General features: G+C 48.8%; 2 protein-coding genes across 2 annotated transcripts in view; one reads left to right on the top strand and one right to left on the bottom strand.

Moving 5' to 3' along the window:
* COL5A3 (collagen type V alpha 3 chain) overlaps positions 1-2,099 on the bottom strand; it is a 33,753-nt gene extending 31,654 nt beyond the window's left edge. The window contains exon 1 of the mRNA XM_007488579.2: positions 1,791-2,099. Within this exon, the coding sequence (XP_007488641.2) occupies positions 1,791-1,893 (103 nt within the window). The 5' untranslated portion in view covers positions 1,894-2,099. The remainder of the gene's footprint in view (positions 1-1,790) is intronic.
* A 1,751-nt stretch (positions 2,100-3,850) lies between these two features.
* Positions 3,851-11,324, top strand: RDH8 (retinol dehydrogenase 8). The gene is made up of 6 exons (XM_001367987.4): positions 3,851-4,044; positions 5,788-5,949; positions 7,550-7,729; positions 8,288-8,381; positions 8,787-8,970; positions 9,227-11,324. Exons 1-6 carry the CDS (start codon positions 3,924-3,926, stop codon positions 9,449-9,451), a joined length of 966 nt encoding a protein of 321 aa, XP_001368024.1. The 5' UTR covers positions 3,851-3,923; the 3' UTR covers positions 9,452-11,324.
* The last annotated feature ends 1,170 nt before the right edge of the window (positions 11,325-12,494 follow it).

The raw sequence follows: 12,494 nt of genomic DNA, 5'->3' as shown, positions 1-12,494 counted from the left end.
TAAATGGAGATCTGACCACTCTCTCTCATGGGCCCTCCCACAATCATTCTATTTCTCCCCTCCCCCCAGTCTTTGGGGTGGGGTGGGATCAGGCGTGAAGGGAGCAAAAACTTCAGAATGCTTATTCTAAACAATTCCTAGCATTTGTGATTCCTAACTGCTAACTTCAATCTCTCCTGCTCCCATTTCAGGTTCTTCTACTTTCTTCCTCTGATGATTTTTTTTAACTTATGGCCAATATTTGGGACTTTCTCTAGTTTTAGAGTTAGCTCATTCCTTCCCTTTTCCCCAGACTGGAGTGACCGAAGACAAGAGACCTTCAGTCCTAGAGGATGGGGGTGGAGTTGGCATCCATGGCCTCTCCTCTCTCCCCTATTCCAACTCCCTGCCAAGCTAGGGCCTAGGGAAAGAATGAAAGAGTCTGGGGCAATTACAGAGTTCAAGGTCTTCTTTATGGGCCCTAAAATGAACTGATTTGGGTCAAGTCTGGGGAGCAAAGGGACTCCCCATTATAGGTGTGGGAGAAGGACCGTAGCTTTCCCAGTAGTGATCAGGACAGAGTATTTCAGTTATATCCCCCTAGGAATGTCTGTTCTGGGGGAGGGAATGGGGGCTCCTTTCCCTGGGGGGTGGAGAGACCCCCTGCCAGTTATGCACAGCTGGCTATGCGTCACAGTCACTGATGACTCACTCAGCCCAGGCCTAGGGCCACCCCAGGGGATGCTGAGAAATTAGAAAGGAAAAACACTATTAAACTGGGTCGCAGCTGGTGGGGGAGGAGAGGATATTTGCCCCCTCCAACCCAACCCCTAGAACCCTGTCCCGCCCCTCCCCTTCTCCCTGGGCCCTGTCCATGGTGCTGAGCTGACCGGCCTCAGGGACCGCCCAGGGCTCCTGTGTAATAGAGGAAGCAGGCGGGGCAGCCCCGGCTACCAGGCAGAGCACTCCTTAGTCCAAGGAAGCAAATGGGATGAGAATAACTGCAGACGGGAGCAAAACCATTCTGGGCAGGAAAGTGGACCTGGGGAGAGAGTTCCGACCTGCAGGGGGCGCCACCATCTCCCGCGGCTACTCTCCTCCCCCAAAGCGGAGGGATGGGCAGAAGCTACCGGGATAAATCGCCTCTAGACGAGGCTTCTCCAGAAACCCTCAGCTCCTGCCCAGCATCATCACTACCACGATGATTCTCTCCCCCATCAACCCAATAGCCAGCGGCGCACGCACACACACACACGGACACACAGAATCATTAAATCGCACACCTCTGCGCATCTGCGTCCAACCGCCCTAACACACATAAAGAATTCGCACTGGCCATTCCAACACCACCAAACAGGCAATCACACTCGCATGGGCACCCAGTGCTGTGCGGTCCGTGGCCATCGCAGCCACAGACACGGATCCAACGGAACGCGGGATAGGCAACCAGAGCAACACAGTGCAATCCTTACGGTTCACCAATTGAAAAAACTCCCATACTACCATAGCACAGGGATACAGTCTCACACACACTGCCAACGGATAATTGCAATCACATGCAAATCGCTCAGACTCTAATGATTACGATGATATAAGAGCTGTTATACACATAATTGCCCACAATTGGCAAGGAAGGGCACACTCCAGATCATTATCTATCTCACGCAATCACTCCCTCGTTCCCTCAGCCCCACCCAAGCCCTGGAAAACATTCTGGGATCCCCTTCTTTTCCCCTCTTCACGACCTGAGTGTGTGTTTGAGGGGGCTTTGGAAATCCACTCTCCTCTCCACCCCCACGGGCCCCACTTACCTATTCCCCCACGGGGCAGCTGCATCAGGGAAGTGAGGATCAGGAGAAGGTCTGCCCAGGACCTGGACCTGCCCCATCCTCCGCTACCCGTCCCAGGCTTCATCCTCAATTCCAGCCCGCCCCGGCCCCGGGCGCAGCGGTGTGCCGCTCTCACCCGCTGAAGGGCACAGGGGAGCCTGCTTGCCACAGACTGGGACAGGTGAGAGAGGTAGGAGGAGGGGATCCCCTCAGCGGGGTTCCCACTTCCAGCTTATGGCAACTGCTACAGACTTCTGAGCAGAAACTTGCGGAGCCCCCGCCCCCTCTGGTTCTGTACTGTCCCCACCCCACCCCGGCTCCCGGGCCCATCCTGGGCCCGGCCGGGCAGGGCGGGGCCGGGCGGGGCGGGGGCGTGCTCACTCGGAACTCTCCCGGGAGGGATGTCTGAGTTGGGAAAATTTTGTCCAGAGACCTAATTGGCCGGTTCTAGGGAGGCTGGATTCCCCACTGACGATCTCCGAGGGCTTGGAGCTGGGGCAAGGTTATTCCAGCCCAAGCCTCCCCCTCCATCCTTAAGAGTTTGAGTCAGGAGAACCCAGAACCATTTGTGCCTTCTACCGTCCCAGCCCAGCCCTGGGCAGGTTTCAGCACATGTGTGTGTGTTTGTATCTATGTACACGTGTGTGCTTGCCTGCGCATCCTCGCTTGTAAATCTCTTCCCGACTCTACAGTCTGGGCTTGGGGGCTGGTGATGCTCTGAACATAAGCCCACATATAAGCTTCTCTATGAAAGTACCAAAAAAAGGGAGGGTTCACTTAAGGACAAGGGAGAGTTGGAGAGGGAATCCCTGCTCTGTCTACGGGGGCAGAAGAAGCCCTGACCCTGAGGGAGGGGTTGGCCCCTTCTTCCATGACTCTCTTCAAAAACAAAGCATTTTTGTTCTGGGAGGAGGAGGGGGTGAGTCTGGCCTGAAGTAATGGTGGCAGATGATGGGGTTGGGACTCAAATAACCCCTCTCCTAGCTGTGTGACCCTGGGCAAGTCACTTGACCCCCATTGCCTAGCCCTTACCACTCTTCTGCCTTAGAATCAATACACAGTATTGATTCCAAGATGGAAGGTGAGGGTTATTTAAAAAAATAAAATAAAATAAAAATAACCCTGCTCACCAGTATGCATCACCAGCAATAAGACTTAAGAGACCTCCGGGACCTCTCTTAGCTTAACTATCTCTAGACTCAGTAAATACCAGGTCAATAGCTTTTGATATCTAACCTCATTCCCTATAAGTGGGCTTCCAACTCATTCCATCTCCTCTTGTGTCTCTCTGCCAGATCCAATCTCTGTACTTGAGCCTTCTCAATCTAAAGTCTCTCCTTCCAGTGGATTAGAGGTCACAGGAACACAGGTTTCTAACTGACTCGCTGAGATCTCTGATACAGAGAAAATGGGGATGGGGTGGGAACAGCTTCCAAATCTCTCGGTTCTTAGGATTATAGCCTATAGCAGTGATGGTGAACCTTTCAGAGACCCAGTGCCCAAATTGCAAACCTCACACTGCATGGGAGCCCCACACCCCAGACGGGAGAAAAGAAGGGCTGCTGGGTAGAGGTAGAGGGTGGTGTGAGAAATGTCCTGAGCTGAGCATGGAGAGGGAGGGGGAGCAGAGCAGCCCCTCCAGCACAATTGTCATAGGTTCACCAACACAAGTCATTAAGAGATGAAGAGTTCATTAGGGGTCATTTAATCTTCCCATTTAATTTTATAAACAAAGGAAACCGAGTCTAGAGTTGCTAAGAGATCAGCCCAAAGTTGCACTGAGAGCAAAAGCAGAGCCATCATTAGTATTCAGAACCTTTGGATGCCAAAATTAAGAGTCTTTTCTATTATATTTCAATTGTCCCTAGCATTCAAATTTCTCCATTAGGATCAAGTGAGCCCTGAGCTTAGTGGCTGGAAGAGGTGTGGTTGGTTATTCTCTTCCTTCTACTGTGTCTCTCTCCCTACCTGTCCTCCTCCCTATACACTCCAGCCTTTGGTTCATTAACCCTACACTGTCCCACCACACAGGGATCATGTGATCCTGGAAGGGAGGGCGTGGCTTGGGCACGCCTGGACAAACAAGGATGATCACATGACTCAAGGGGGTTAGACATGGCAAGACCGGAGGCCCCAGGAGGACACCCCAGGACTGTCCTAATCACCGGCTGCTCTTCAGGAATTGGTCTACAACTGGCTGTAAAGTTGGCCCAGGACCCTCAACAGAGATACCATGGTGAGGGGGGCAAGGGATAGGGATGGGTTTGGGAAGAGGGGAGCTCCCAATTTTAGTGGGGGTGGAAGACTGAGACAGACTCAGAGACTCATACTGAGACAGACACGATACACTATATATATATATACATATATAAATATATATACAAATGTTCACACAGTGGTAGACATGCAAAAATACACAAACACACAGGAACAAATACACAGGCCTAGAAATACAATTCAATTCCATTTTCAAAGATACAGATACAGAAGGGTTGACACAAACACAAAGATTCATTGTTACAGATGGACACATTGACCAAACCATATAGAGATCTTCTGTCCTCTTTTGCCATTCCTTCAATCCATTCTGTCTACACTTTCCAAGGAAGTGAGGATTGAGGAGGATGTGTCATGGGGACCTTCCTCACCCCAGATTTGAAGAGCCCCCCCATCTCCACTCCTTACCCTATCTTCAGTTATTTACCTTCTCTTTCCTGCTTTCCCTCCCTCCTCCCTCCTTCTAGGATTATACCTCCAGGACTAAGCCTCTTACTCCAGTGTAACCTTGGGCATAACCTTTCATATGCTTGGGGAGGGGAAATCTGGGGAGGTATTTGAAGCCCCCCTTCTATGTAGCCCTCCCAATTACTGCCACTAGAGCAGATGATCCGGCAAGCCCTGGCTCCCCAGACTAACCTCACCCTCTTGCCCCTACACACAAATCATCAGGACCCAGAGGGATGGAGAGTTGGTGTGGGCAGACACTATTACTCAAGAGGAGATTTTTGGTAAGGGGAGGACTTGAGGCCCCAGTTGGATTTCTGCCAAACTAGTTAGAGCCTTCTCCCTTCTCTTCCTGGGCCAAGCTTCCCTCACACAGTAGACACACAGCTTCTTAGAAGAGAGGCGCTTTAGTGTAGAGGATAGGGCATGAGGCAGAGAGTCAAAAAGATCTGGATTCAAATCCAATCTCATGCATTTATTATCTGTGTGACTCTGAGTGAGTCACTCAATCTCTCTCTGCCTCTGTTTCCTCCCTTGTAGAACAAGGGGCCATCCCCCAGCCCCCTTCCAGCTCTAAAGCTGTGACCTGGAAGGGACCTTAGAAGTCATCTTATATAATCTCCAAAACAGACCCAGCAAGTGTTCATTTGGCCTCCACTTCGTAAGAGGGAAAATTATGAGACGTACTTAATAATTTTATTAAATCAAAAGTATAGGGGAAAAGATGGAAAAATAGGAGAGAGAGATATAGATTACTTTCCTTGTTGCCCCATTTAGCTTGCTATTCTGCGGCCGCCATTAGCCCCTAGCTCCGCTCACAGGGAAGTCCAGCCAGAAACAAACACGGAAGAGAAGAGATCGAAATCTGCTTTTGCCTCCATTTATCAAACTTTTTCTCCGCCCACCAGCTCTCACATATCACCTCTCAGGAGCTGCGGTGGCTTTCTGTTTTGCCCAGGGGGGATTTGTTCAGATCTATTCTTTCTGTCTTAAACCATCTATGGGGAAAAAAAAGTAAATTTATATGTAGAAACCAAAATTAAAGTAAAACAAATCTCTAAGACAAAATCCTGGCTACAAGTAACCTCCCTCCATTGATTCTCTTAAGTCACAGATAGACACGTGTGTACACACATGTACATGCACGCTAAGTCACAGGGGCCAGAGGCAATTGCTCCATAGGCGCTGGGAAGTAGGGGGTCTGGAGACCATGTGCTGTTCCCCTTCACTCAGTCCCGTTTCTTGGCCAGTGCAGTGATTGCCACCATGCGGGACCTGGGGAAAAAGGAGAAACTGGAGACTGCAGCTGGTGAGGCTCTGGGCCGGACACTGACCGTGGCACAGATGGATGTCTGCAGTGAGGACTCCGTGTCTGCCTGCCTAAACAGCATTGAGGGAAGGAATGTGGATGTGCTAGGTGAGGCCTCAGGGTCAGCCAGGCCACCTCCAGCCCAGGTGAAGGGGGATCAGGGGGAGGTGGAAAGCTGGTTGGATTTGAATCTGGAACTTGGAATATTCTGGCCATTACTTACTTCTCCCTGTGTGATCTGAGGCAAGCCATTTCCTCTCTCTTGGCCTTAGTTTTTCCATCTATAAAGTAAGGGTGTTAAACTAAAACCAGGGTTCTTTTTTAAAAAATGATTTTCCAGCAGGGTGACTCAACGGAATGAGATCCAGGCCTAGAGGGGGGAGCTCCTAGGTTCAAAGCTGGCCTCAGACACTTCTAACTGTGTGACCCTGGGCAAGTCACTTAACCCCCATTCCCAACCCTTACCACTCTTCTGTCTTAGAACCAATACATGGTATGGTTTCTAAGATGGAAGGATAGGATTGTTGAGTTTTTTTTAATTATTTCATTATCTTTCCAGTTCTGAATTTTTTTCCCTTCTACCACCCCTGCCCATTGAGAAAGTGGGGTGGAGTGGGGGGGAACCCCCTTACGAATATGTCTAGTTAAGCAAAACAAATTTGCACATTAGCCACACCCAAAAAAATGTACTTCAATCCAGATTCTGAGTCTATCGCCTTTCTATTTGAAGGTAGCATGTTCTATCCTGAGTCCTCAGGAATTTGGGTTGATTCCTTTGTGCTGTAGATCAAGGGATCTTCTTAACCTCAGATCCATGGACACCCCCTTTCAAAGGGTCTGTGGATAGATTTGTGAGGATTCAGGACCTTGGATCAGAAAAAAATATATATATAATTGGTTGTCTTTGTAATAGGATGTGTTTTGTGCATTTAAAAACATGACTGAAAAGGAGTCCATAGGCTCCATCAGACTAACGGCTTAGTCCAGGACATCAAAAAAGGCCAAAGAAGGGGCAGCTAGGTAGCTCAGTAGATGGAGAGCCAGACCTAGAGACAGGAGATTCTGGGTTCAAATCTGGCCTCAGACACTTCCTAGCTGTGTGACCCTGGGCAAGTCACTTGACTCCCATTGCCTAGCTCTTACCACTCTTCTGCCTTGGAGCCAATACACAGTATTGATTCCAAGGCAGAAGGTAAGAGTTTTAAAAAAAAAGGCAAAGAAACCCTGGGCCACAAGGATGCTAAAGTCCTTCTTCTTCAGAGTCATGTTATACTACCAGCTTCTTAGAGCCATAGATTAGGAGTTGGAAAGTCAAGATTCTAAGCCCTGCTCTGCCACTGACAAGTTGTGTGATCTTGGGCAAGTAACTTCTCTTTTATCAACCTCAGTGCTCACTTCCCCAGCATATATACTGAAATATCGACCTCTGTTTTCTTCTGTAAAATGGGAGTGTTAGCCCAGCTGATCTTGGCTCTTTCCTCTGTTCTTATGACTCCTCTGTCTCCCCGCCTGCCACCCCCAGGCAGCAGGGACACCTTCCCCAGGGCTGAGCTCAGGCCCTCCTGAGATAGACTGAGATAACCAGGGTTCTTCTTCAATCCCAAACTGAGCTGGAGGGGCTGGGGCTGGGGCTGTCCAAGGTTAGGGAGGGCATGGCCAGGGCTCGTTCTAATCGCTCCTTGGTGTTGCCCCTCTCTACTCCCTCCAGTGAGCAATGCAGGCTTGGGACTTGTAGGGCCCGTGGAGAGCCTCAGTATGGCAGACATCAGGAAGGTCTTTGATACCAACTTCTTTGGGGCAGTCCAGCTGGTCAAGGCGGTGCTGCCCAGCATGAAGCAGAGACGTAGGGGACACATCCTGGTGATCAGCAGTGTCATGGGACTACAGGGTAAGACTCCTCCACCTCTCGGATCCTGTTCTTGAATTGGAAGACAGCCCACTCAGATCCATCCATCCAGTATCTCCCTCTACCCACCTCCTTCTCCTCCTGGGTCACCCTCCTGAAAGGGAGGATTTGGGAGGGCAGCTGGGAGGCTCAGTGGATTGAGAGCCAGGCTTAGAGACCGGAGGTCCTGGGTTCAAATCTGACCTCAGACACTACCTAGTTGTGTGACCCTGGTCAAGTCACTTAACCCCCATTGCCTAGCCCTTACCACTCATCTGCCTTGGAACCGATACACAGTATTGATTCTAAGATGGAAGGTAAGGGTTTAAAAAAAAAAGATAGGGAGGATCTGGCTTCACTCTCACCCCTACCCTAACTCTGTCTCTTCCTTCTATCAAATGCCATCTAGGGACTTTGCCTACCTAAGGGTCCCCAATTCTGAGGGAGGAAGTGGAGGTCCACTTAGATACTCCCAGCTCAGGGGGCAAAGTTGGGGTGTGGGCTCTCCTAGACGCCCCAGAACCTGAATCCACTCCCCTCCTGCCATGCCTGCCTTTTCAGGTGTCATATTCAATGATATCTACTCAGCCTCAAAGTTTGCATTGGAGGGGTTCTGTGAGAGTCTGGCTGTGCAGCTTCTACAATTCAATATCTTGTAAGATGGGGCGGGACATTCTGGGGTCAGAACTGAGGAGAAAGAGGGAGGCCGATCCGGGACCTGTGGAGGAGAGGATCTGGGGAGAAGGAGGGAGAGCAGAGCCTGAGCTATGGGGGGGCGGGGGGGGGAAGGTCTGGGCTCCAAGGGCAGGAGATGGATGGCGGGAAGAGAGGCCTAAGATCTGAGAGGGTGTCCTGTGGGAGGAGTGGGAAGAGGGCCTAGTTTCTAAAGGGCAGAGTCCAAGGTAAGAAGGGACCCTGAAAGGCCTTTGAGGGTGTTCTCCTGGGGCCTCTACTTCAATGAGTAAATTACCCACAATTAGAACCCCAAGATGAATCCTGGGAGCAGTCAGTCACTGGAAAAATGAGGGTCCTTCATTCCTCTCCATTCCCCCCTACCCAGTGTGTCCTTAGTGGAACCGGGGCCAGTGAACACGGATTTTGAGTCCAAGTTAATGGACCAGGTCTCCAAGGCTGATTTTCCTGGCACTGATCATGACACCTTGAACTACTTCCGAAATGTTTACCTCCCAGCCTCAAAGGAGATTTTCCAGACTCTAGGCCAGAGCCCTGAGGATGTGGCCCAGGTGAGATGATAGATGGAGGGATGGAAATCTTCCTCCCTCCCAACTCCCTCTTCCTCTCCCATTTCACTAGAGAAGTCGTGGAGCCAGGCCTCCCTTAGGAAGGGGCTGGTCATGCCTTCCACAGTCTCTTCTGACCCCACTAAGACCCCTGATCCCCAAGTCCCTCCTTTCCTTAGGCTTCTGATTGTCCCTCAAGCTTGTCTCTTCAAAGGCTCAGGAAGTGTGAGTCTAAGAGTCAAGAGCCTCCTCTTTCCAGGCCATCGTCCGGGTGATTGACTCAACGCAACCGCCCCTTCGCTATCAGACCAACGCCCGCTACATGCCCCTGATTGCCCTGAAATATGCTGACCCTTCTGGAGACCTCTCCGTCCGCACCTCCTACCGTCTCCTCTTCCGAGGCCAACACTTTTTCCGGCTCAGCCTCTGTTGCCTCCGCTTCCTCTCTGGGAACTGCCTCCGGCCCAAAGTCTCCCCTATGTAAGGGGGTCAGAATGGCGTGAAGAGGAGAGGCTGTGCGTGTGGAAGGCCATGGACATTTGAGAAAATTGCATGAGTGTTCGGGGACAAAAGTGAGCCACAGTCAGACATCTCCCTCTCCATCTTTTCAAGAGGGGAACCTCCCCATCCCGAGTTCATTAGTCCCTCCCCGGGGTAGGGGGTTTATTCCTGGGCTCCAATCTTGATAGAAGCCAGGCCCTAACTTCAACCCTCCCCCAACCTACACCCTTTACTACGAATTTAATAACAATTTGTGAGCGAATCTGTATTTTCTGGCTTACATCAGCCTCTCCACACAACTGAATTCTTGGTAATCCATATATGTGGAAGACAAATTATTTATATGATTTACAGAAACCGTGTCTGCTCATCTGTTATACTGAGTCATCTAGGGCTGCTTTACAACTTTCTGAAGTTGGAAGTCTGGCAGGAGACTTGAGTGGAGGTTCCAGCGGCAGATCGTCGCCCATCCAAGTTTATCTGTGTTTGGAGCAGGTGGAGAAGATCTCCGCTATGAAGCAGGAAAAGGCTTCACGTAGGTCACCTCTCATCCGAACGGTTGTGTGTACGAAGAACAAATTATCCAGATGCCTTTGTGGCCAGATTTATTTGGGTGAAGGCATGTGAAAGCTGCCTTGTTCTTTTGGTGCCAGAATTGGAAGTCTAACTCTGAGCTCTAAGATATGGGATGTTTCCTCTGCACAGGGACATCTGCCTTCTGCGGACATAAGAGTAGAGGGACACACGGAGAGGCCACAATCTATTGCGTATGCCACCAAGAGCTAAGCTTGAGCTCTCAGGACCCCGAAGGATTGGCGAGCATGTCAGTGAATATGATTTCCTGCCTGTCTAGTTCTCTGTGCAAGAAGCACCAGAAAGGTCTCCAGGCTCTGAGTCCCTTAGGAATAGCCCAGGTTTCTTCCGAGGCCAACACTTTTTCCGGCTCAGTCTCTGTTGTCTCTGCTTCCTCTCTGGGAATCTCTGTGAGAATCAAATGAAATAATAGGGAAAGTATTTTACAAACTTTAAAGCATTTTTTTTCTAAACCCTTACCTTCTGTCTTAGAATCAATACTGTGTAATCCAAGGCAAAAGAGTGGGAAAGACTAGGCAATGGGGGTTAAGTGACTCGCACAGGGTCACACAGCTAGGAAGTGGCTGAGGTCAAATTTGAACCCAGGACCTCCCATCTCTAGACCTGAATCCCAATCCACTGACCCACCCTTTAAAGTGTTTTAAAATGCTAATTATTAGCAGCAATGCAATGACCCAGGACAATTCTGAGGGACTTATGGGAAAGATGCTATCCACATCCTGAGGAAGAACTGTGGGAGTAGAAACACAGAAGAAAAACAACTGCTTGATCACAAGGGTTGATGGGGATATGATTGGGGATGTAGACTCTAAATGATCACCCTAATGCAATTATCAATAATATGGAAATAGGTCTTGATCAAGGACACATGTAAAACCCAGTGGTATTGTTCATTGACCATGGGAGGGGGGAGGGAAAGAACATGAATCATGTAACCATGGAAAAATATTTTAAATTAATTAATTAAACAAAATTTCTCAAATTAACAAAATAAAATAAAATGCTAGTTATTATGACTATTGTTATTATTATACATCCTCAACAGCCCCTGGGTCATAAGTCTCTCTGTCTAGCCCTTTCCTGGCCCTAGAAGAGTCTATCTCTATATCTCAAAAATATACTCTATTTGGCATCTAAAGCCTTTCATGACCAGGCCATTCCTACCTTTCCACCTTTCATACACTTCATTCTTCCCCTCTATGATTTCAAGAATACTAATCTAATTGTGGCTCATCCCACATGACATTCCATCTCCTATGTTCATACATCTTCACTGCCTGAACCCTACACTTGGAATGCTTGCACATGTGACCACTTTTTAGCTTTTCTGGCTTCCTTCAATATAGCTTAGATCCTACCTTCCTCAAAAAGCTTTTCCTGATCCTCAATCCCAATTCTCCCAGGAGGCTCAGTGGATTGAGAGCCAGGCTAGAGACTGGGTTCAAATCAAAGACACTTCCTAGCTGTATGACCCTGGGCAAGTCACTTAACCCCCATTGCCTATACCTTACTACTCTTATGCCTTAGAATCAATGCATAGGAGTGATTCTATAGAAGGTAAGGGTTTTTTAAAAAAAAGAATATATATTATAAATATAGAAGAGGTGGAAGGTAACCTTATTGGGGATGATTCTAGCAGCTGGAAGAACCAGAATTTCCCACAGAAAGTAGTAGTTAAGCTGTTTTTTTTTCTGCAGAAAACCTTTTATTTAATATATAATTAATCTATATTGAAGCTATTTCAAGCCTGGAGAGATATCAAAAAAGCAATAGTTCCTTTTGCCCTCTGACATCCTTAATCTGAATCTTAAAGGAAGCCAAGGATTCCATGAGTTGGCAGTTGGGAAGGAGAATATTCCAGACATGAAGAGAAAGAAAGAAAATAATTAGTAATCACTCTGATATGAAGACATAGTTGTTCCCCTAGATTTCTCCTGATCTCCACTCAGGTGCAGTCATGTGGATTTTTTTAAACCCTCACCTTCCATCTTAGAATCAATATTAAGTATTGGTTTCAAAGCAAAAGAGCAGTAAGGGCTAGGCAATTGGGGTTAAGTGACTTGCCCAGGGTCTCACAGCTAGGAAGGCTTTATGCTCAAATTTAAACCCAGTACCCCCTGGCTCTCAATCCATTAAGCCAGCCAGCTAGCTTCCCTCTGTGTGGATTTTCAAACAACACTTGGGTGAAGATTATGGAAAGGGTATAAGGATGGAGTGTCCAAAAGCCCCAGCTCCACACCTAAAAAGATAAGTGAGGAAATCCAGGAAAGCTCAGGGAGAGAGGTGAGATTTCTTGTCTTTGTCTCCCCATCCATTGGATTCCATGATACCTGAAAGCTGGAAGTCCCTTGGTCCTTCTCTCCCTCTGGTCCCCACTTCTGCTCCAGATCTGGCCTCTGATGCTGACTGCTTCACTGAAGAGGCTCAGACCA

The sequence above is a fragment of the Monodelphis domestica genome, chromosome 3, assembly GCF_027887165.1.
Source record: "Monodelphis domestica isolate mMonDom1 chromosome 3, mMonDom1.pri, whole genome shotgun sequence".
Taxonomy (NCBI): domain Eukaryota; kingdom Metazoa; phylum Chordata; class Mammalia; order Didelphimorphia; family Didelphidae; genus Monodelphis; species Monodelphis domestica.
Note: the sequence above shows the minus strand (reverse complement) of the source record. Positions and strands in the feature narration are given on the sequence as shown.